This window comes from Paralichthys olivaceus, chromosome 8 (assembly GCF_024713975.1).
Source record: "Paralichthys olivaceus isolate ysfri-2021 chromosome 8, ASM2471397v2, whole genome shotgun sequence".
NCBI classification, from domain to species: Eukaryota; Metazoa; Chordata; class Actinopteri; order Pleuronectiformes; family Paralichthyidae; genus Paralichthys; species Paralichthys olivaceus.
In genome coordinates this window covers 7275764-7300746 of record NC_091100.1, presented here as the reverse complement: position 1 = coordinate 7300746, position 24983 = coordinate 7275764, and the positions used below count along the sequence as shown (strand labels likewise).

Here is a 24983-nt window from a genome sequence, read left to right as displayed (position 1 = left end):
AGTGTTAATACCATGCATGTTCTGCTATTACTTCAATCATCGGAAAAGTGAAGTTGGACAGAGATTTGCTGGGGTCAATCGCAGTCACGTACACAGGTTTACTTCTTCTGAATTGACTCATAAAACCAAATGTTTTGCATAGATTTCTCCTTCACTTTCAGCTTCACTTTGAAAACTCCAGCCATGTGAAGGTCTTTTTCTCATTGGCAGACAGGTTTAAGAGTAGTCTGGCACGGTGTGCTTTGGCTCACCGCTGCTCTCTGTAATCACATTACTGATTCTGCCAAAGAGCCACAATCTCTCATTAAAATCGCATTAGCGCAAGACGTGAAGTCATGTGGGAGGAACGCTTTTACATGTCTCACTCCAGAAAGAACAAGGCCCGCTGTAAAAGTGATACTGCATTATTGCCTGGTGGTAGTGCTATTGGGGCTTTTTGGTGCAGGCAAAGGTAGAGAACCATTCAAAACATTGCATTATAACTGTACGTTTTTCACAAAATAATATACCGATTTCTTTCACCGCTGCTTTAACCTACAGGTTTGTTTTGAAGACCAGGATGTCATGAATGAAGTAATGCTTTGTGGGCTGGGAGCAGAGTGGGGTGAGAAGTTGTGGGAGGGGATGGGTAGGCAGGCAGTGTTGAGGGCAAAGGTGGAAGCTGAGTGTGGAGCAGGGATCCAGACTGGAAAAGATGGGAGAGTGGAACAGGAAGGACTGTGGAAAGGCGCGCCATGTAAACCCTGCTGCTCTGTGAGGGGCCTGGACCAGGCAACTTGTGACCTAAGTGGCACATTTGATGAAAATGTAGAAATCATAACAAACAACACTCCGACAGCTGCCAATGAATACACTGTGGACATCTTCAGCAGCTGAACCTTGACACATACATACCTTTTGTGGCTTGTTTCGGGGAAAACTTTTTTTGCAGCTGCTCAGACATGCAGTGTGAAGTTTCCTGCTTTAAGGCGCACAGGAAGTTGAAAACAAGTTCAGGATTTGGTTGTTTAAAGTATGATATGTCACAATTCTTTAATTAAATAGCTAAAAACAACAACACCTATATGTAGATTTTGTTGACTTGTTTCCTACAATAATCAAACCCAGATAAACAGATTGCTGGCCAGTTAGCCAGTGACCATTGCTGTTGCTGCGTAACATGAATAAAACTGCAAAACTATGTATACTCCTACTGTAAATTAGAAGCACAAGGGAGAAGCCTGTTGGTACAGGCTCATTGTTTGGCCATCATTGGTCCTGTGTGTTTCCCAAAACATGCCGAGCATACAGAGCTACGAAGGGTGGGCGATAAAAAAACCAAAAAACATCCATATTTAAATGTGTGGGCTCTCCACCCAGTTTATAAGCTTTGCTCTCTGATCCATAGTTGGTGCCTTGAGATTTATAATATGATGGTTTGCTGCTGCTGTTATTAAATCAAACACCTATTGGTTGTTTAGAGAATTGCTCAGACAAATGCATTTTGAAACCTTGCAACATTTCTTCTAATTTTTCACATTTTATCCTTTCAACAAATAAAAGACAAAAAATCATTGTGTCTGTAAATAGTGAAATTATTAACGACTGTCCTAATTATGACCTACACTACAGTTAACACTTGTTATACTTTATTTCTGCCATGATCTATAGCGCTGCCCAGTTGCCAGTGCTCTGTTATTCAGTAACCTCCCAACTGTCATCTTTGTTTTTCTTCCATCTTTGTTTTCCCACCTCTTTTGAACAGGGCCCTCGTGTTTGTGCCACACACAGCTCTGCATTTTCCTTTGCTGGCCTGTTAGATCAGATAGATGTGAGATGGGGATTGTATGACTCATACTCAGAATCCAGTGGACTGGGGTCTCTGGCTTTCTGCAGAGAAACTAGCCAAGTTTGACAGTTCCCAGGTTTGCTCTGAAATGCCTTTCTTTAAAAGGCAAAAAGCAGGAGAAGCCTTCGTCTTGGACCCGTATGTGCCCTGGTGTGTGTGGTATTTGTAGTTTGTGACAGTTCTTTCCCCTTGGACATCCGCTATCATTTCAATCTGCTGTGCAGACCTCTCATCTGACACTTTTGTTTATTGCTCGACTGATTGTATCCAGTTGATCTATGCTGCTAAAACTTCAACTGACACAGCACAGGAACACAAATGCTGCCGCTTTGTTTTTCCTTCCTCTGAATGTTGTCTGACATTGATTAACACTGGAGCTTCATGTAACTGGATAACATTCATTCTTCATGTTTTATGTAATGAAGTCCGCACAGCTTGGCCCCATATATTCTCATATTAGCTGTCCACCCTGCAGTGAGTTGAACATGCACACAGGCTTTGTAATCAGATTGTGGATGGGTGTGATTTGTGCGCCAGGCTCACATGTGGCTCTAATAAAGAGACTGCAAATCTATCTATTGACATCACTGTTCATGGAGTACACATTAGTGTTCATAGTGACCAGGGCCTTGATCTTTGTCTTAACAAAATAAAGAATGTGTTTGACATACTCCTAGTAAAATACTCCACAACCATATCTTCCTCCCCAAAATAACATCTCAACCAAATCAATGTAAAGAAAAATATACATGTTGATTATATTGTGTAAAAAAAAAAAAAAAGCCTTAAGGAATGCTTGAATGACATAGATTTTTGTTACAATAGCATCAACGGCCCTTATCTTTTACAATACAATGACATTAGATACTGACTCCAGCTTATGTCAGACACACTATGGTGTGTTCAAGCTCTGTTAAGGTGTGTCAAGGTTCAGAGTTATGTTGTCAAAACATGTTTTTTTTACTATCTGGAGGGGAGCTGAACTTTCCACTCTACATCCATGTGTATTTAGTTTTAATGTGAGTCCTGCAGTTGACCAACAAAGACTCCATAAGGGTCACTGATTACCCAACAGGCGTATAGGAGTCAGGATTAGGCTGTGACCTCTATTTTTTGACAAAATATTACAAATTACAAAACTACTATAGCGCTCCAAACACAATGGAGCTTCAGTCTAATGTGCAGGTGAAAAGGTACAACCTGTAAAACAGCTTTTCTATGAAAGGGTTTAAAATGGGATTTGAAAATAACGCCAGTCATCTTACCTACATTCCTCTGGCAGATTGTTCAAAGCGTAGAGGCTCTTCAGATAATGGCTCAATAGTTCAGTGATTATGAAACTGTATTTTTGTTTGAAAGGCCCCTCTCTAGTTATAAGGAGGCTTTTATGCAGGTGAAACAGTTTCCATGCAAACAAGCAGCTAGTAAAGATACAGAGCTTCATTCATGGTGAGAGTAGACCATAGACTTTCTGATAAGTTTGTTTTTTAATATTATTTTAATGCAAAAAAAATGAGGTGAAACATCATGACTGACAGCTGAGACCGACTCGTGATTGTTCGAGCACGTTTATCGACCAAACTATTGATACTGCCGCTCAATCCCCTGCGCTCGCTATTGCACGGATTCTGACAAGACTATTGAAGCTTCATTTGTGGATTAGGGGAGGAAGTGCAGACACGTCATCCATCTTTATGTACAAGTCTATGCCTGTATCCTATTACACTTTCGACATTAAAATTGGACATTAAAACAGGGCAGGTTAAAAACCAGAGAGATGAAGCATCCATGTAGCTTACCCTGTTGAGCGGGCACCTCCTCACCTGGCCCTTTGCTGTATTATGTCTTCCCCACTCTCTCACCCCCTTTCACGTTTAACTCCGTTATGTCAAATAAAGCCCCCCCCCCCCCCAAAAAACAAAAAAAAACAATACAAGTAAGGTTCAGCATTCAATTAAATCTGTGTACGTTATGTCTTGTCCCATTCTGCTAACAGGACATATAGACTAAAAATCAAAGATATTGTTGTAATGTACACACATTTAGGATTACCTGTGTTGTCTGATGTCACTCACATTGCTGCAGAAAGGAAACTATGGGCTAAACCAGAGTGACCAGAGTCACCTTTTATGGACTTGTGCTGGACTGTGGCTTAGGTTTCCTCTAGATTTTACAGTCACTGCACAGAAACTGGCTATGTTAAGCATACAAGTGTTTGCGACCAAAATAATGGTCTGACAAGCTTATATTTGCTATACCTGTATTTTGGAAATATCACCTGTAGCCCACACTCACTCAGTTCATCAGGTTGTGTTTACATCAGTTAGACAGAGTGTGACAGAAACATTTTGGCCAAAACGTGGAAAGCTTTTCAGTGTATTAATAATATGAGCTAAAGATTCATATTCTCTGGTTGATGCAAGTTTACAATAAAACTTCTCTACTCTAAACTATTGTGTAATACATTCATACAGTAACACACAACTGATTATACACTGGCAATAATGACTCATCCTGCCTTTGACACTTCAATGCTATTGTTTGTTAGCTTCTTAATGTTACTTGTGCAGTGGCGTATTTGGTGTCTGAAGAAAAGACAGAGTAAACAAAGAGCCTCTCTTGACTTGATTAATGGGCTAAAGTTTGGCCTCTGCATTGTCTTCAAGAACCAAGAAATTAGCTATTAACCAATAATTATTTTACCATTAGAATATATTTGCTGAATTCATGTGTATAGGTTAGAGATTACTTTTTATGTTCTTAAGTACATGTCTTGTGTTTTCATTTTTGATTTCTTTAACAATTACCTCATCCACAAGTAAAATCCCATTTCCTCCAGGTTCTATTTAAAGACCTTCTCAAAGAACAAACAATTATAAATACTGCAATACTCAAGCTGCCCCATTGTTGGTGTGAATCCCTTAGCTTCCTGTAGTTCAGTACTTCGGACAAATTGGCCAAAGAAGTCAATGACAAATGTTTTGTTTGAGCCATATTTTCTTTGTGTAATGTAAAGATGTAAGATTGAGCTGAAGAGCAACCAAGCAGTGGATTTCAAGCTGTAGGAAATAAACAAGACAAGACAGAAGCTAATACTCTTTGTACAATGCAGACATTGTCCAACACCTCACGATTTGTTTTCGAAGTATACACACACACACACACACAAACTGCACAGAGAATGTGGAGGTGCGTACGCAGCAGGTTACCAATGAGGAGAAACAGTACAGCAAAAATAATTGATGTTAGAAGGTGAAAGTGTTGGATTGTTTTTCTAATATTTTATTATAATCTGTGCTATAAGAGTGTGCTTTATTTTGTCTAGGTAATTCTAAAGCTTTCAAACATTCAGCCTTTTTCATTTTAGAGAATATTTGGAGACTTCTGCTGAGTCATTAATAGCAAAAACCTATTTTGGGGGTCATGGATACTGTAGCCTTGAGGACTAAGAAGAATATCACGTTACTGCAACATCTTTAAATCCTGTTAGTGATCTTTGTCACATATCTCCCCTCTTTCTCCCACTGTTTTTCTTCTTAGGATACAGCCATTATTTATGCTATAAACCACGCTTGTTTTTCACACAGTGGAAAAAAATCAGTTAATCTATTAATATCACTAACAGGAAACCATAGATTTGTCTGGTGTAATTGTGATGCCTGTTTTTCACGAGTTTTAGTATTTAAAAAACTAAGAGTCCACATTAATGGAACAAATAATAATTTGCAGTTCTTCATTGTGACTTGACGTCTTGTAGCAGCTTCAGATGCTCAGTGCAGGCCTCTACTCAGTAGTGTAGCTCAGATAATAGTTTCCTATAGAGTCGCAGCAATCTGCCCGAGCTGATGACACTGCTCCTCAGTGCACTGCTTATAGCTGCAGTCTAAAAATAGCCAGGCTGCTGCATTCTGTAATGTTTCCCTAAGGGACGGTCATGGGTCAGAGATCCCACCTTTGGGAATCTCCTCACTGTTTGGAAAGAGATTTGGTCTGCTGTGTTTTTTATCTGACGTGCAGGGGTGTAGCAGTCTGCACTTATCCACTTCTCAAAATATCAAATGGTTTTAATTCAGATCCAGATTCATATCAGAGTATCATCACCAGTGCTACAAATAGATATTCATGCACAAAATTAGATATTGCACTGGCAATATGAATGAATTTGTTACAAGATAAGTGATAATAGCCTGTATTATGTAAAGAACTAGAGGGATCCCTCTCTCAGGACGGACAGAAGTGCAATAGATGCTGCTTTGAAAATAAAGAAAAGATGTTTTAATTGTATGACCTTACAACCTTTCTTTCTCTTGCTCTTCAGTATTTGAACAATTCATTGTTTGCATTATTCTGTTTATTTTTATTCTGTTTGGTTAAGCTATGACTTAATACTCACACAATTAAATAAGGTTTGCACTCTTTTTTTCTCACCTCTAAATTGGGACCTGCCCTCTTGTTAGACAGGGTTTGAATGTGCAACAGGATGTAACAGGCTGCAGACGAACAGGATGTTAAAAACGTGGTTAAGTGTGTGCGCTGCATCAGACCTAGTTTTTAGGACAGCAGTATTGTGTGGGTTTTTAATAAATCCGTTCTTTGGACATTTGTAATAAAAGATTAATTGTATAGTAGTCTAAAAGTTTTTTAGATTTATCATTATTAATCATTTTATTTGTCAAATGTTCTTTCAGAGCTTGGGATGGCACAGAGAAAATTTGCCCAGTGCCTGGGAGAGTTTCAGTTTGAGTACATCGGAGATGCAAAGACAGACGATGAGAAATGTATTGGTAAGTGTGGTTTCAGCCTCCCTGCATAATGGAAACTAACCACTAGTTTTGTTACCACTAAACAGACATGCACCATAAATGTTTGTTTATGGTTCTTTCTCTACCAGCAAATTAAAACCAGTTTTTAGTTTGCACCCATGGTGGGAACAACTGAGAATTATACTTATTTAATTTATTCTATTCCTTTTTTCAGATGAGTCTTTGCAAGAGTTCTCCGTATTCCTTAAGAACCTAGAAGACCAAAGAGAGCTGATGGTGAGAACAACCAGTCAGAACCTGCTTGAAAGCCAGGGAAAATACCTGAGTGTGTGTGTGTGTCTGTGTGTGTGTGTGGTGTATTGCACTCAAATTGTTTAACTGTACTATGCTTATACGCTTGCTTTTTTCTAACCTCCTTCCTCCAGCCCACACCTATCACTGCCCATATTTGGTACTCTCATCTATTAATGTCTGACGCCGTCATCCACCCGGGATCCAGACAGACATTTGTAATATAATTTTCTCCAGCATCCAGTAGACAGCGCAAACCAGTTTCTGTGTGGGTGTATTAGTGTTGATAGTGTCTGAATTGCTGCTCCTCTTGTACCTGTCTAAGGGTCACTGTCACAGTGCCTGCCTGGGAGTGGCCACAGAGAGGGCAAGAGTGCATATCCACGTTATTACACCCAAGCCTTAAATACCAAGACTGATTGCATAAGCTACTACCGACTACTATCAGCTCATTCAGCCACACATCTAGCTTCTGTTGTTAAAGTTGCTCATTTATAAACCACAAACCTCACAAGCAGAATGTGACTATAAAGAAAGTAACAACATATTTAAAGGACAGTGATTGCTCTATATAAACTGCTCCCCTAAATGTTAAAGTGTCACACTATGTAATAAACTGGAGATAGAGCACAGTCTCGTCCTGAGAAATATATCTGATACATTTCTCTCCTTTGCACAGGGATGCCCATTTTCCTTTGTGTGTGTGACTTTCTTATAAACAGTAGTTGCCATGTAATATCTGTCTGTAGTGTCTGAGGTTAGGGAGTGGACACCAGTGGATGACTGTTTTAGTGATAGACTCAGACCATAATATTAAACACGCTGCTCAGCATGCTGGTATGACATCATAGTGCAAAGTAAGGGGAAGAAGGGCAGACATGCAGGTACAGACATGCCCTGCAGTTAGCATTGCAGAAACACAGCAGGAGTGGATTGACTTGACTTTACTATTAATATGTTATTGGAGCAATAAGATACTGTAAGTTAAATAGTTATGTAATTTTGCATATAAACACATGTAGGTCAAAAGGTAAAAGTGCAATTATTATATGATATGTTATGGCTTCTGTTTCTTCCTAGATGAGAAACATCACAGAAACTTTAATGAAACCCCTGGAGAAGTTTAGGAAAGACCATCTCGGTACAGTAAGGGTAATGTATAATGGTTTATTTCCTCTACCCAATAGCGTTTAGCAGATCTGGTTTAATATAATGGTTGTAAAAAAACATATATTTTACAGATAGCTGCTAATAGAAAACTGATTGTACTAAGCACTGAGGCTACACTACTTATTATCAAATATTTCATTTTTCTTGTGTGCTTCTGCTTCACTCCACTGCACTCTCAAGGCGGAAAGAAAGAAGTACGAGAAAGAGACAGAGAAATACTACAGCTCTCTGGAGAAGCTTCTGAACATGTCAGCGAGGAAGAAAGAGCCACAGCTACAAGAGGTATTTATCCTTGTCTGAACTCTTGACAGATATGTACAGCTGTGACAGCAAAAATGATAGAAACAGATATTTTTGTTTAGTATGAGAATCCCTGTTTTGGGTTTTCTCTTCTGTGCCACGGGGAAGAGCCTTACTGCAAAGCCTCTTGGACCATGTGAGTTTCCACTGACGTGCCTTGCAGTAACAGTTTTCCTGGCGTGCTTGTAAAGGAAATGTGTGCTCACTTGTACTGTACTACCAAGGTCAGCCCTGACTGCGGTCGTTTGTAGAATAAGCCACGCTGCAGTACGATGACATGAACATTTAAAATTTGTTTCTGTCTTCTTGTCTCACATGTTTCATGTGGCCATGTAAGGCTTACCCATACATTGTATACACCAGGCAGAAAAGGCACTTGAAAATGTTGACATTATGAATGCAGTTCTGCTCAGTGTGTTCTCTGTGTCTCTTGTGACACAAGGGTCTTTGTTACAAACACCGATTACTGTCAGACTTTAATAAATGTACTGCAGGGTTCGTTCACAGCAGTCATGAACTTCATCAACACTGCATCGCTTGTTAATTCAGCTCAATGAAAAGCAGCATATTACACTTAAAGATTATTTGCAAAGTTGTATTTACATTTTATATATATATATATTTTTTTAATTTCTGAGAAAAACTTGTCATTTGGATCTATTTACTGTAAATGAACTTAGCTTGAGTATCATCATTTCTTTTTTATTCACCAACTGCAGTATGCAGTCTGTAAGAATTTAATGCTATACCCAGAAAAACCTCTGGCCTCCTAAATTGCCCTGTATCATAAAGATCATGATGGTTATTTCTTTGCTTCCATGCATCTTTGTGTCACTATAATCATCATGCTGTGTGCTCTCCACCTCTCTAGGCAGACTGCCAGGTGGAAGGCATGAGGCAGCACTTTCAGGACGAGTCACTGGACTATGTGTGCAAACTGCAGGAGATTCAGGAGAGAAAGAAGTTTGAGTGTGTGGAGCCGGTGAGTGACTGGCCTCCAGGGCATGTCAGCAGCGATGTGGCTGGATATAAGATATCACAAGGGCTTTAGTTTCTGTCTTAGTGGAAAGTGACTAACTAAAGTGACAAATGTTTTGCAATGAGATTCTCTTCCGCCTGCTGACTCTTTAAATTAAGATTTCTAATCTGCTTCTTACTGTTTTGTGATTTTTCTTTTAGATGCTGGCCTTCTTTCAGACAGTCTTCACTTTTTATCACCAGGGCTTTGAGCTTGCCAAGGACTTTGACCATTATAAAAGGGCACTGCAGATCAATATTCAGAATGTAAGCAATACTTAAGTTTTATTATTATATTTAAAATTGGGATAGTGACAACTCTAACCACAACAACAAACACTTGTATTTGTGTCTTCTTGTTCTTCCCTTCGAACAGAAAAGATTTTATAATTGTTTCCAGATGTAAATTCTAAATAATTTGGCCACTAAGTGGCAGAAAAGCCCCACAGTTAACTCCTCTTGTGTCTGACTTGTTATCCGATCATTTCATAGTCCAACATTTTCTGGTCTTTATGTCTTGAATTATCTACCAACATATTACAAAACAAAAGCACTGCCTTATGTTCTGTTTACTTCATCTACTTGTAATTTCATTGCTCCTCCTATGTCGTTCCCCCTATTCTGTAATGCTATTGCAGTCTTAGCCTTGTTTCAGTCTGGCTGATTTCACGTAGATACTGCAGCGATTCGGGGGGAAGCTCATCAACTTTAATTGGCAGTGGCCTCTCTTTAGAAGGGTCGTCCTACCCAGTGATTGAGGATCAGGAAGTGACTTCCTGGAATGTGCATTTGCTTATTTTTCTCCTCCCAGACAAGGAATCGATTTGAGGGTGCACGGTCAGAGGTGTTTGAGCTAATGAAGAGGATCAAGGACACACCCCAAGAATACAGACAGACCAGCCCGATCAGCTGTGAAGGCTACCTCTATGTACAGGAAAAACGTAAGACCTTTGTATGGTTTAAATGTGTTGTACTATGGGTTTTAATATACACCCATTCATTACACAGAGTCAATGCAAGAAAAACATGGAAAACTCCGCAAATATAAAAGCGTACTCTAAAAGAACTTTTACACTTTTTCCTTAATATACAAATTATTTCAGAATCGTATACGAAGGTCATCAGTGATGTTCTGTAATGTGTTGCTACAGCAGGAAAGTTTAGACGGATGAGTTATCCTCAATTCCTGTGCATATCTCCACATTTTGCTCTTTCACAACATTGTCTGTCAGTATATTTCCTGGATGAGTATGAGTAATTGTTCTAACCCTGATAGAGTGAATGCCTGTGTCACATGTGTGTCTTGTTGTTTTAGGGCCACCTCCCTTTGGTTCAAGTTGGGTCAAACGCTACTGCACATTTGTCAAAGAGCAGAAGATCCTGCACATGGTGACCTTCGACCACAGATCTGGTGGGAAGATTGTGAGTAGTCATAGAACACAGTGCAGTTGCCACACAGTTTTATATATTTTTTGCAGTCTTTCTTTTTTCATTTTGACTACTTTTAAAGATTTTTAATCTCTACAACTTTTTTAATAATGTTTTTTTTTTTTTTTTTCGCAGGGTGAAACAGAGTCCGTCACGCTCAAATCCTGCCTCCGTAAAACAACGGACATGTTGGACAGGAGGTTCTGCTTAGACCTCGACATAACCGATCGGTACGTCACCTCACACTCAGACACTGTGTTGAAATTGAGCGTGAGGTGCAGGTATCACTTTACATTGTGCCCAAAATTGATACAGTTACTGTATATGAGAATTTTCTTCATGTATCACAATAGTAATACTGATCTGATATTCCTCATTGAACAGTTTGGCTATAGATCTTCGCCCCATAAAGTTTGTTTCTCCGTGTTGCTGATCGCAGGGGGCAGGACAGCAGGATTTGTCTTGGAGCACTGCCCTCACACACCCTGCTCTGCCCTCCTGTAATAGATACCTCATTTTGTCACACATCTTAACTCTGCCCTGCCCCTTTTCTGTAGTATTAATAGAAAAGCAATACCCCAGATTTAGTATGGAAATTCGAGTCCACACATCCTATTCGGACTGTGATGAGTAACTTGATATCCATCTGGTGCCACATGATTGTCGCTCTCATAAACCAACTGGGATGACAAATAGGGCTGATATCTGTAACTGGAAATCAAAAGGTGCATGTGTCCTTGTCAGACGGGGATTTTTGTTTCAAAGACTGCTGAGCACGTTTCATTTTTTATATTGACAGACATTACCAATTCATTACTGAATTGACCTTAAGGCTTTGCCGACTGCTAATGCGGTATGACTCTCTCACAGGCCTGGGACGGTGCTAACAGTACAAGCCCTGTCAGAGGATGACCACAAGTTCTGGATGCAGGCCATGGGTGGGAAGGAACCTGTGAGTCAACTTCCTCTAATGTGTCATCACTGCCATTCTTTGAAAAATAATATTTTCATTTCTTATACTTCCATATAGACTACCCGTGTTTTAATAAGGATTGATTCACTTTTAGAAACCTGTAAACATGCTTTTTTTTCTTCTTTTAACAGATTGGACACTACCTTGGAAGAACTTATTCTAAAGAAAGAGGAAGTAAGTATATAATGATACCAGACTTTGTGTCCACAAAACACATATAATGTGCTTCATCATATTTAAAAACATTTTTTTTTTTTCCTTACACTTTGCAGTTGATGCCCAGCTGGATGACGTGGGTTTGGATTTTGTGAAGAACTCCATCAGCGCCATAGAGACGAGAGGTGAGCTTCAGATATATAAATATATAAAATCTCAGTGAAGAGAACTTTAAAGTTGTTTAATTTGAGAAATGAATGAAGAAATGACTCACTTGGGTGCAGGTGCTTTATATGCACTCAAGGTGGCAGTCATGCTCCAATATTGACGCAGGGCTGAGTGGTAGGTAGTGCAGGCAGCATATTAACATTATGTTGATATTAATGGCTGCCATTGCACTGCACTAAAATCCCCATTCTTCACTTGGTTGTCTGACATCTTCAGTCAAAAGATATAAATAAAATAAAATAAAAGTATTTCTCTATGTAAATTGTTACCTATTATACTCATGTCAGTTTGGACTGCATATATTTTTTTACATGCAGGGATGTCATTGTAGACTCTTCCATTGTTAGTTTTTCATTGATTTCATTTTTATTGCCTGTGTTGTGTGTTGTTGTCCCTGTAACGTGTTTTGCAACTTGAATGACGAAAATGCTATAAATTAATTTTAATAATTACTATTATTACTTATCAGGTATTAATGACCAGGGACTGTATAGAGTTGTTGGTGTGAGCTCCAGGGTCCAGAAGCTCCTCTCATTAATGATCGGTAAGTTAAAGTTCATCCTTTTCTGAACAAGTTTCCTGGTAAAATCTGGATTAAGTTTTTATTTATATGCTACTGCACTCTCGTTTGTGATATTTGCCGGTTAGTTGAATGTGCTGATGTAATGGATGTATCTGCTGGGGCGATATTAAAAAGATAGTGACTGGCAATCAGCCCATGACTCAGCTTATCTGTACAAAGACTCGCTACAGTGCAACAAGTGCCTGCAGTGTGAATATTTGTCTCCATTCAGTTTTATATCCGCCAGACAACCTGAAGGGGCCCCTCCCATCCACATGCTTGCACTTTTTGACGACAAAGACGGCCCCTCAAATGCTCACAGCTGGCTGTTGGCTGTCATTTGCCTTTCTCAATTTCCTTTGCCTCTCACTTGTCTTGGAACCCTTTCACTCAACTCCTTTTTTCTATAGATCTTGTCCTCTCTGCTTTCCAAAGCTCCCTGTCTGCTCTTTGGTTTCCTGTCGTCTCCAGCAGACAGCAGCTCGCTCTCCAATCTGTGTTCAGAATGACAACAAACTCAGGCAGCCACCAGCCTTTCTCAGCTTCCTCTCCGAAACCTTCCAGCCACCCAACCTGCTGACTCATGTTATAGACTCCAAACACACTCTGCTGCAGTTCTCTTAAGAAGCTGAAGTAAATGTTAGTTTACCGATTGACCACATAGAATACTTTGGCTTTATTATTATTTATATTCTATCTTGAAAATTACTGATATGCCGATAGTTGTACTTCCACTAAGCATTCACAAACATGTCTTGCATACAACAGTTCACTATGTGTGGGTGAAGCAAGCTTTAAACCCTGAAGAGAGAGTTCGGATCCTCCCACTCCTCCTCCTTTTCATTTCTCACCCGCCAACGTGGCTACGGTCCAATCAGAGAGGACAGAGGGATAGAAAATGATTCTCCCATCTTAGTACAGAAGAAACAATGGCAGCGTCACCCATTGGGTGTCAGGCGAAAATATAATGAATAAGAGTGTAAAAGTGAGCTCAACTTTCACTCTGACCTATAAAGGAATTTGTATTTGGTGTAGGTGGGAATCTGACAACGAAAGTTGCTGAACTAGAGTTTTTAGTTCTATACATATAATTGCAGAGTGAGATAAATTTGAGGAATGCTATGAGATATATGAGAGCTACTGCATTTTCATGGTTTCTGGCTGAAATGACCATGAATGTTGTGTCTTTTTTCTACTGGATTATTCATATCAGTTATTGATTCATTTAAAGTTTATGTCACTGAGATTACAAAAATATAGCTTCCCAGTCTGTGCTTGTAGATGGTATATTCTTTTGTAAGTCCCACAAGAGAAAAGTTTGCTGTATTGCAACAAAAGGGTATGGCAAAATAGAAGCTTCAGTGAAAACAAAGTAATTAATAAGTAGACATACATTATACACATAAACACAAGTACGTTTAATAGCAGCAATTATATGTAAAGTGTAACCAGGGAAAACTAAATTGCACATTGAAATATAGTTAAAGTCCAGGGACAGATTGATTGTGTTTTTTTGTTCAAAATCCAAATTAGAGAAGATCTAATGCTAATGGTCAGCAATGGTCCCATAGGCCAGTGGATCACTATTGAGCTAGTAAAGAAAGCCCATTCCTTTGATTTCTGCTAGTTGAAATAATTCAAGGTATTTTTTAACCTCTACAAAAAGATTCAGTTAAAACCTGTTATAATGTCATGGGGGTTCAGTGGTTTGCACTGTTGCCTGTCGGCAAGAAGATCTGGCTTTGCATGTTCTCTCCGTGTCTGAGTGGGTTTTCTCCTGGTACTCTGGCGTCCTCCCACAGTTCAGAGACATGCAGTTTAACTGGTACTCTAACATGCCTTTCATGAATGTCTTTGCAAATTTCTAAATGTCTACTTTTTATTTGGGCTACGTTTAATTTGTGACATTTGGAGTATATCTGTTGTGTTTACTTTCTGATACTACCATTGGACTGTTTGTAAATCCACGCAACTCATGTTTTGGATCTGTTTTTTTTAATTTTAATAGATATTTCTGTGGTTATGAATTTGTATAGCAACACGTTCTTTCTTTTCTGCTGCAGTTCCTGCTTTAAACACTATGCTCAAGTCACCACACTGCTGTAATGTCTCCAAGGGCTTTATTTAGATAACACAGGTAAAATAATTAAGAGTTACACCTTTGGTTTAAATTATGCCAGGCCTGTCTTCCTAAAGCAGACCACAGAGCCTGTGCAGACCCAGTCAGTCTTTTGCTCACACAGAAGCACACCTTTGGCTACAAAAACATTACAAAAACATTTGCCCTCAGAAGTTGATATTGGACAGGCCATTTTGTGGACGAGAGCAGACAGAGAAAAACAGTCATCCTGGCTGCAGTGCATTGAAGAAATCAAAAAAATAAATTCCCAGTAACAGACAACCTGCCACCCACGAAGCTGAAGTCTGTGTGGTGACCCTGACACTGTACAGTACGTGTCTGACTAAAAAAAAAAAACTTCACTGGCACGTTGCACCTCTACATTCTCTATAATTCATCAGAGGTTACTCAAGGTGTGACTAAAGCCCCCTGAATTTCCAGCACAACACAGCCCTGGAGTCCCTGTGGAGCCAGTGAGGTAGTAAGGGATTAATTAAACTTGTAATGAGTATAGAACCAGCCACCGTCTACAGAAGCTGTAACTTCCTTCCAAATCCACTGGGGCCAGGCTCAATCCCACAGCTAGTAACAATGCTTTTATCCTCATATGGCTAATTACAAGTTACATATTTATATTGCACATTTAAGCTTTCCAGGCTGCACACAAAATCACACACAGTCCTTCTCTTTTCATAATAACTGAAGAACAGTTAGTCGGTGCCTTTGTGTTAATTCCTTAGTCAGTGAATGTTATTGTAATGATATGTTGCATGATTGGGATTCATGCAGATGAGAAGAGCAACGAGGTGGATCTGTCCGCCAGCGAAGACTGGGACGTTAAGACAATAACAAGTGCACTGAAGCTGTATCTGAGGTAAGAAGCGATGTGATTAAAGAGACACACACACTGAGACACACAAACACATTGTCAACCATTTAAAGCTGCATAATTGTATTAATCACCTGTCCATTGACAGTTAATTAGAAGCTAATTAGTAGTTTTTGTTATTTTTAAAGCAAAATCTCCATATTTTCTGCTTCTCAGATGTAAAAATAAGAAGTCCTTTATTAGTCCCGCAAATTTCAGATGCAAGTTTTTAAATCTTCACTGTCTCATAGATGATGTTTAGAACTGTTGGAAACTATTATTTTTTCAAAATACATTTCAGTCATTTAATGCTCAAGACCACAAGAACCGTGTTAAAAAAGAAACCACTAATAAATGTTTAACCCTCAATTGCAATGTTTATTGTCACAAAATTCAAAAAAACTTGGCCATGACAGAGACTTTCTGTTGACTTGAATATGAAACATACCCCCCCTCCCATTGTCAACTCTTGTCATTTATAAAATAGCTACAGGATTCATTATGCACTTTGCATAATTAACTCCTCGCAAGGTCACATTGCTTCCCACTTCCACTGGCTCCTTCCAGGTTGACGGATATAGTGAGGGTAAAGTTCAAAGATTTAAAATTAAGTTTGACTGCAAGACGCTGATGCAGTTTCATTTAAAGGCCAGGGTTTTTTTTTAATAAGCGAGCTGTTAGCAGCAGATTAAATTGGCTTTGGTTATTTAAATGAAAGCAAAGTCTGAAACACAAATTTTGAATGTGCTTGTTTTTCCTTAAAATACACAGTAAGAATATTCACAAAAAATTGATACTGACCTGCGGTAAATGTGAACCGTTACATTTGTGAGTCTCTCTCATTTTTCAGTTTTTTAACCTCCACTGTTTTGTTGAATTATATATAATTTGACTGCACCAAAAGATTATCAAGGATTAATGACTTTAACATTTCTTCTTAGTTTTTACTTTCACAATGATAAGATAAAGTGCTACTATGTAATACGAATCTGTGTTTTTTGATGTTGTTCACTGTCCACTGCTGCGTGGGAACTGCACTATTATCTATTCAGTATTCGTATCAAGATATACATGACAAGTCCTTCAGATCAAGATTGTGTTGTGATTAACTCATTTTAAGCTTTGCAGGAAGCACTTTGATGTAATTGGTTCACAGCTGTGGGATTCTGCTACACACAGGATTTTCTATTTGAGCTTCTACAGTTTTCATTCAGTCACCACTTTCAACATACTATTGAATCTAACATGGCATATCGCTGTTGTTATGCAATATAAAACAATGCTTACTGTCTTTTACTTTCTGTCTGGTCTGCTGGAGTAAAGCAAGTTCAGTCTCCTCGGTTTTCTCTGATGCTAAGTACCTTTTGGCCACTGGCCAGCTGCAGTGTGAAAGTACCTTCAGATGAACTTGGTTATCTCAATGCGTGCACCATCTAATTCCATCCCCCTGGCCCAGCCACATTAATCATTGCTGTGTGTAGACCCTATAAAACAGTGCGCCGGCTATTTCTGTCCCCCCTCGCTCACTTCTACTCTCCTTCTCCACCCACCTCACCCATGTCTCTTTCTCTCACTATCTCTCTGTGAAGGAGCCTTCCTGAGCCATTGATGACCTATGGACTTTACAAAGAGTTCATCAGCCCCGCGAGTAAGTCTGACCACCCTTTATACCAAACATCGGAGTACAGGACAAAAACAAACAAATCAGCCAGGAATGAACATTTCATCAGCTTTAGGCAGTGGAATATTAACAGTTTGTTCTTCTTCAATGAGCTACTGAACATAACTTTTTTCTCATACTGTCATTGCCGCGGCTCCTCTTAACAGTCTCTGTATAAAACTAGCTCCCGTCTCTTTAAGGCCCCCCTCCTGATAAAGCCCAGTCTGCTCTGATTGGCCAGTCGGCTCACTCTGTTGTGATTGGTCAACCGCATGTAGGAAATGCCGGCCTCCACTCACACTTTACCTGTCTTTATTCAAATAGAGGGTATTGATGTCACATGTTCCCGTTGGAAACTGATAAGGCATTTCAGGAGCTTCTGTGTTTTCTGTACAGGAGAGAAACTCCATTTTACCACAGAATTTGGTATTTATAACTTTACAGAACTTTTACAAACACAAAAAAGTAGAAAGGGAAACACTGAAAAAAGTACAATAAGTTTTCTTTAAGGTTGTGGGGGTAATAATAGTCAACCATCTTGCAGGGGTAAGGCATTCATAGTCATTACGTGGTACTTTTTATATTTCTTTATGCTGTAGCTTTATGATTTCTTACTTGGTTTCAGGAACTTGTTACTTTCTGCACTAAATATATGTGTTGTTGATTTCTAGTTTACCAAAGAGCCTTTCAGCTGACTTTGGCTCAGACAGTCTCCCTTGAAATTTTTGTTTTATATAAATCTTTCTGACATTTATCAGACATTTAAGAATAACGCGTGAGCTTACTGCTCATGTTTTACAAGTTACGTCTGTTTTTTAAGTGCTACAAAAAAAATGTGGCCAAATAAGCAATTAAAAGTTGGGGCTAAGAGATTTAAAATGCCAAATATGCTATAATTTGCATGCCCTCAAATGGTCCAGTTACCTTAAACAGCAAAATAAGCTAAAAAGTGTTTCACCCACATAACATAATTTCTGTATGAAATGTTTTCAAAGCAAGCCAAACTTGAATCTTATTACAACAAGTGCTATAATTGGATCAGGTTGACATTTTTATCAGGCGCTCGCAATGCCCTCATAACAAGGGGGGGAAAAAGTGGATTAGCAGTGAATATTTTTTGATGGGTGACAGCATCCATAAGAAGCTTTTTCCATGTTTAAATCCTTGTCATTCCCATAGTAATGATATTTTGTGTGTCTGTGTGGAAGTGTGTATGTGGTTTCTCGTGTGGGCGGCCAGATGCCCATGTGTGAGGAAATGTTTAAGAGATGATCTTGGGGGTTTTAACACAACCCCTTTATATGGTAGCAACTGTAACGTAAAGCTATCTCCTCTGCCAGCATAGTGGTCCCTGCTGCCAAATTCTGGGAGGCTTCGGATCACATATCACCCTCACACCTCTTCACTTGTTTCAACTGTGATCTATCGTCCTCAAATGTTTAACCCCTTGTGCTTGAGAATCATAGTCTCTGATCGTCCAAAAAGAGGGGGATATTCTTCGAAATGAATGATTTGGTGTGTCTGTATCTCCTTTTTCTGTCCCGGGTTGTATTGTGTCTTTGCCACTTTAGCAGCACAGAGGTATCTTTGTAATTTAACACAAGTTTATGGCTGCTTCTGCATTTAAACAGAGGGTGGTAGTCCAGAGTCTCGCATCCAAGCTGTCCACTGCCTGGTCCACAAACTACCAGAGAAGAATCGACTAGTCCTCGGGCTGCTTATGAAGCATCTGGCCAAGTGAGTGTTCATACTTCCTTGGTCATAGTTCACCCAATCTCCACCCCCTCTCTTCCTCTCAGTTCTTTCTACTCTTCCTGTCTGTCTCCTCATTCTCACTCCACATGCTTTTTCTCTCTCTCGCTCTCCCTCACTCCCACTCTCTTCACTCCCCCTTCCCTGCTGTCACTCCATCTCCTCTCTGTCTATTCAGTGACTGCTGGGTAAGAAAATTGATGCTGCCAGCATCGCAACATTTTCTTTTTCGCCTTTTCCTCGGTCATTTTGGCATATATTTAAATTGGTTGGAGGAGGACTGTGGAGCCTTCCGTACCTGCATACGGTTCTGCAGCCCACCAGTGAAGTGAAATGAAAATGGACCACTCAAATTAAGCTCTCTCTTGAGATTACACACTCCTTGGATAGACCACTATTGTGCATCACTCCATTTGTGAGATTAGATAGGAGAAAAGATTTAAATAATGTTAGCTAACATTACAGGGTTTTACCTCAGCAAGCTTTTTATAAACTAAATATGAGCAAATTGAAGATAAGTAAATAATCCCTCTTCCCCGAGGCAGTGAAAGTCTGGTGGATCTTATTTCATAGAAACCCACAGCAGAATCAGGCTCTGGTAAAAAGGCAGTGCTATTGAAATTGAATTTGGATTATCCAGCGTGAAATTCTCCAGACTGGAGAGACTTGAATATTTTTCTGAAGCTGGCGTGTGTGCATGTCCTGCAGGGGAAGGAAGCAACGCCAGAATTTCACACTCCTATCTGAAATGGTTTGAGAGATGTTATAAATGTGAGTTGTCACCAATGTTTTTGTCTTCAAAGGCATCCTTTGAAGCTATTTAAGCTGTCTCTCTGCAGATGCACTGCGTATCATCATATTTTGAGAGTGAAATCTCATCACCTGTCCGTAAAACTTTCTCTTCAAATAAATGGTTTTTCTACACTTTTTTGACCCCTTAATATAAAGTTTAATCTGCGGAAGGTGTCCCAGTTTTAAAAATGGAACGAGAAGACATTTAATAAAGCACTGATGGCTCCTCAGTTTAAACATTATCTGGTGAGTTAGATCAGCCCTGACCCATTTGTAGAAAAGCCACTGTCAGGATCATTAATTGTGGTATTTGAAGGAAGGAAAACTTTCAAGTTATTTCATTTTTTATCAAATATTATTGGGAAACTTAAATAAATATCAACAAGGATCGTGCAAAATGAGAAAAACAAATAAGCATTACACAAAGACTTCATAACTAATTGAGGCTACAAAGTAATTCATCAAGATTTTAATATCTCTTTGTAGTTTTAGAGCAATTTTGAATTCTTGCTTATTGTAAAAATTTTAAGGGTTGAGCTATTAAAATTTATATTGTTTATATTGTTTCTTTTATCTAAAGCAGATTACAATTTTCTAATTTCATTCAGCCCTTTATACACATCAGGCACTTCCAAGCTCAGTGGCTGTCTCTCCCAGGGACACTTTGGAATGTGAAGCTGGAAATTTAACCTCTAACTAGCTCAACTAGCTCTACCTCCTGAGCCACAGCTGTCTGTAGTTTATAAAGTTATTACACTTTTATGAAACAAAACAGTTTTACATTAGAAAAGGCCTGACATAAACGAGTATGGACAATGTTTAGGTCACAAGATGAGTTTTGTATAGATCTAGATGAGTAACCAATACCAACTCTTCACTTAAAATCTGTTGTGAGTTCAGGGTGTTTTTCAGGCAGTGGTCACGTCTGACATTTTCCATTATTTATGTTTCTTTTTTCCTTATATAACTTAAAGGAAAAATGAAAAAATGACAATATTATACAGTTATAGTACCCTCTTTCAAAAGTTCACATCGGTGGAGTTGCATTAGTAAGTTGTTGTAAAATATTTATAAGGTGTGTTGTTATTTTTGTCAGTGTGGCGGCTCACAGCAAACACAATCTGATGACCGTGGCGAACCTGGGCGTGGTGTTTGGCCCCACATTAATGAGGCCACAGGAGGACACGGTCGCTGCCATCATGGATCTCAAGTTCCAGAACATCGTGGTGGAAATCCTCATTGAACACAATGAAAAGGTAACACTCCAAACTGTGGTTCCCAACTCATAACACTACATCTTTCAGCAGAGATAATCAGCACAATGTCTTTAGAAACAGAGAAAAACATTCTCTATTGTATTCCATTACATTCTCCCCCCAGGTATTTGTTTCTGTTGGTCAAATCTTAATTGCAATGATTTTAGAATATGATTCATTGTCACTGCAACATTTCGTGTATCATTTGCTCATACAGTATGCTTCATCTCACCATCCAAAGCCATTTACTAAATGCTAGACACACTAAGCAACAGAAGGTACAGTGATAGCGCCAAATTAAATCTGAACCAGGTGACATGACAACAGCGAGCCGCACGCAGCGCCTTTATGGTTGCAAACCCTAGGTAGCATGTAATAACTTGAAAATGAAGGATAATAAATGTGCAAGTGAAGCATATGATCCTGCTTACTTGGCAAAGAGTGTTTTCCCACTATTGTTTTGAATTTTTTGAATTTTCTGTTTCTTAAGATTTAATTAGGTAGTTCCTGTTGGCAGAGGAGTGCACATACTGTGCTGTACCTGACACCAGGACTTGAGCGAGAGTCTCAATTAGGGTGAATGCTCTTCCTCTCTGTGGGTCCTGTTAAGGCAGTTCAGCTCAGATGTCTTTTTATTCACATTTAAACCCTGCCAAGCCAAGAAGTCAGCTTCTCTGAACAAATATTCTAGTGATGAAAATGTGTCACATGAAATAGTGGGTCCTTTATGGTAGATTTGGACATAAACATATATTGTATTAATTACATGCTCTGCAAAAATAAAAAGCAGATATAAAGTTCTCAGATAATGAGATGATACAAGCATAGACTTCACCTATTTTTTATGGTGCAGAGGATTCAAACTTTTTTTCATTTCCAGAGTTTTTTAATCTGGCCAGTAGGGGGCACCCTTAGTGCTCATACCAGCTCTCAACACATGGTATGCTCTTCATTTTCACCAGGTTGGTTATTGTGCAGATTACCATATAGGTTTTTATAATTTTGGGAGGTCTTTTGACTGCCTCAATATATTAATTTTGCTTATGAGTTGTTTCATAACCTGTAGTTCATGAGATCATGTAATCTCCACAGAATGTCATTAATCGGTATCAGTCCTCAAAGGGGGATAATTCTCCGTGTCAAAAGCAAAAAAGGTTTGAGATTAGTTTCCTAATCTGTTTGGCGCAGCACTGCACTCTGCGTAGAATCAGATGAAACTGGGAGCTTTTAGTGATTTTTTTTTTCCCTCCTCCAGCTTCATTAATGGAAGATGATGTGTGTTGTGAATAATATCCCCACCCATGCTCGCAAATCTAAAATAGGGTGTGAGAGAATACAGAGGCAGGAGTGAAAACCTACAGGGTATACAAATGTGCTAAAACAACAACAGCAGCAGCACAGTGTATGCTTCTAGTGTCGGAGACTACCCAGAGGTATCCAACACCGTCCAGGTGATAAAGGATGTAGTGTTAGAATGCAGCACGAGCGTTTTGGAAAGTACAGCGTGTTAGAGGGGAAAAGTTGAGCAGACAGACAGACAGGCATTAACTTTCCTCACAGCTGAGTCCCATTCCAGACTGTTGATACCCCCAGATACCAACAGTAGACTCTGTTTTACATTCACCTCCATCTGCAGAGAGAGGAGAGAGAGTGAGAGTGAGAGCGAGAGCAGAAACTCTCAGCCATATCAGATTTCTCACTTTTTCTATCTCCCTTTCTCCTAAAAACTTTCTCTCTCATGCCCCCTCCTCTGTCTTTCTCTCCTGTTCACACTCTGTCTCACTTACTCTACCACTTTATCTCTCTCTCTCGCTCCCTCTCTCTCCCTCCTCCCTTCCCTTCCCTACCTCCCTCCTCTTCTTTTCTGTGATCCTTTCGGAGTCTCTGCTGAGACTTCCTCTCCTCTGTAGCCCTATTCTCTTTTAACTCCACATCTGAAGTTTATATGTAAACACGGCCCAGTGTAAACAGGCTGCGCCAGTTGGCCAGCCCTCCTCCAGCCCAAACTCTGTTTATTTTACTCTCCACTCTTTTAGAGACTAGGTCAATTTCTAAGGAGAGGTGTCACCTTAACTTAGACCCACATTTCTGGATGGGATGTGATTGCGTTACATGTGGAGCTGCTCTTGTTTATTTTGGCACAAACATAATCTTCTCACATGCAGTTTTTAAGGTCCAATCAATGAGCTGCTCGGCTTTTCCGAGGAGCACATGCTGTGGCTGCAAATGGCCCTTTTCCATTCATCTACTGCTACACAAGCCTGTGAGTTTCAAAACCTGTTCACTAGAGTGAGGTCAGTTGAGGACATTCTGCTGCTGCTCAACAGTCTTGGAGTCTGTGCATTTATTCCTGGTGGAGACTAACTCACTCACCCTGTATTCAGATCTTTGCAGATGCACCCGAGTCATGCCCTCTTTCACCTGCTGCCCCAGTATTCTCCGCTCCCACAAGGCTGTCCAAGAAACAGAATCGACAGAATCGGCCCCTGGCTGTCTACAATCCACAAGCACTAGACATTCAGAATGGTAAGAGACGTACAAGTATATATCTGTTTATTTTCAATAAAATGATTATATGTACCTAAAATACAATTTTGGAGCTTTAGAAATAAGACTGTTCTTCCCTCTTAAATGTAAAGTACTTAAGTTTCCCAGGAATTAACTTCATATCTATTCATTCATTGACAGACCCGAACATGTATCAGGTGGTTCTTTTTTTTAAAGATGTAGTTAAGAAGCTATAATTAGGTAACTTGCTTGAAAAAGGTCAAAAGTATATACACTTGTCCATCTATCATTAAAAAAAAAAGGTTTGTGTTAAATTATTATATATTAGATGCATCTGCTCATCAGGTGGTTTGAGACTATTGTGGCTTTTGTCATACAACCATTTTGGGGCACCGTCATATTTTTAAATCCTACACAGTGGTTTAAAGTTTACTGACATAACAAATTTAGGATAATTCCGAGATATAAATCGCTACTTTCTGTGCACAATATTTGAATTAGTTAAAATACAAAAAACACAACCAGTTTATTAGGTACACCTTATCCTACTATACTAAATCCTTCTCATGCAATTCACTTCTAACTTGCTGTTGTTTTTGCTGAAAACCAGTGGAAGTGCATCATCAGTGGGAAAGTTTTGTGTTTTTAACTGAACTCACTTTTAGTCACTGATGGGGTGAAATGACAATATCATTTTTCTTTGTAAGTTTGTAAAAAAGAGCCCATTACCCTTATTAGACAAATTCTTCCAGCAATACCACACACTGAGGCACATTAAATATGCTGATGTAAAATGCTACTCTGGTGATTTTGTGTATCCTTTGTGTACTTATTTTCAAATACTTAGAAGTCCTGCGCATCAGGCAAGTTGATCATGTGACCTTTTGACCCAAATAAATCTGGCTCCAGCAAGTTCTGATCTGCAGCCAGTCAAATCCCGTCCCTTCCACAATACCAAAGGAGTCTAAATCTGCTTACCAGATTGCCTCTCTTTGCCTCCCTTGCACCAGCTTTTACCGTGGAGTATTTTAATATCAGGGATGAAAGGCGTAATCCTTTTTTAACCTTTGTGTCTTTTACATGGCCCTATAATGGATTTAAAGTAAATTGTCTCAGCATTTACAGGGTAAATGCAAAATTTAGGATGACGCAGTGGAGGAGAGAGGCGAGTATTTATGTGAACCTGTGACTCTTGTGTGACACACACTGTCTAATACCCCTGCAGACCTGACAGTATGTAACAGTATACCCTGCGTAGGAAAGTGCATTAATCCGAGTGAACTACAGTAGCTTTTTGCTTTTGCTGCTTGAG

At 39.3% G+C, this 24983-nt stretch overlaps 1 protein-coding gene across 1 annotated transcript in view; it reads left to right on the top strand.

The window, feature by feature from the left end:
- The window catches only part of arhgap10 (Rho GTPase activating protein 10), a 40702-nt gene that overhangs the window by 4129 nt on the left and 11590 nt on the right, over nucleotides 1-24983 (top strand). Inside the window, exons 2-19 of the mRNA XM_020101341.2 lie at nucleotides 6517-6612; nucleotides 6806-6867; nucleotides 7963-8034; nucleotides 8233-8334; nucleotides 9224-9334; nucleotides 9532-9636; nucleotides 10181-10310; nucleotides 10685-10791; nucleotides 10933-11027; nucleotides 11668-11749; nucleotides 11902-11944; nucleotides 12043-12111; nucleotides 12624-12698; nucleotides 15625-15709; nucleotides 17293-17351; nucleotides 18995-19100; nucleotides 21004-21163; nucleotides 23548-23689. Of these exons, the coding sequence (XP_019956900.1) occupies nucleotides 6517-6612; nucleotides 6806-6867; nucleotides 7963-8034; nucleotides 8233-8334; nucleotides 9224-9334; nucleotides 9532-9636; nucleotides 10181-10310; nucleotides 10685-10791; nucleotides 10933-11027; nucleotides 11668-11749; nucleotides 11902-11944; nucleotides 12043-12111; nucleotides 12624-12698; nucleotides 15625-15709; nucleotides 17293-17351; nucleotides 18995-19100; nucleotides 21004-21163; nucleotides 23548-23689 (1701 nt within the window). The remainder of the gene's footprint in view (nucleotides 1-6516; nucleotides 6613-6805; nucleotides 6868-7962; nucleotides 8035-8232; nucleotides 8335-9223; nucleotides 9335-9531; nucleotides 9637-10180; nucleotides 10311-10684; nucleotides 10792-10932; nucleotides 11028-11667; nucleotides 11750-11901; nucleotides 11945-12042; nucleotides 12112-12623; nucleotides 12699-15624; nucleotides 15710-17292; nucleotides 17352-18994; nucleotides 19101-21003; nucleotides 21164-23547; nucleotides 23690-24983) is intronic.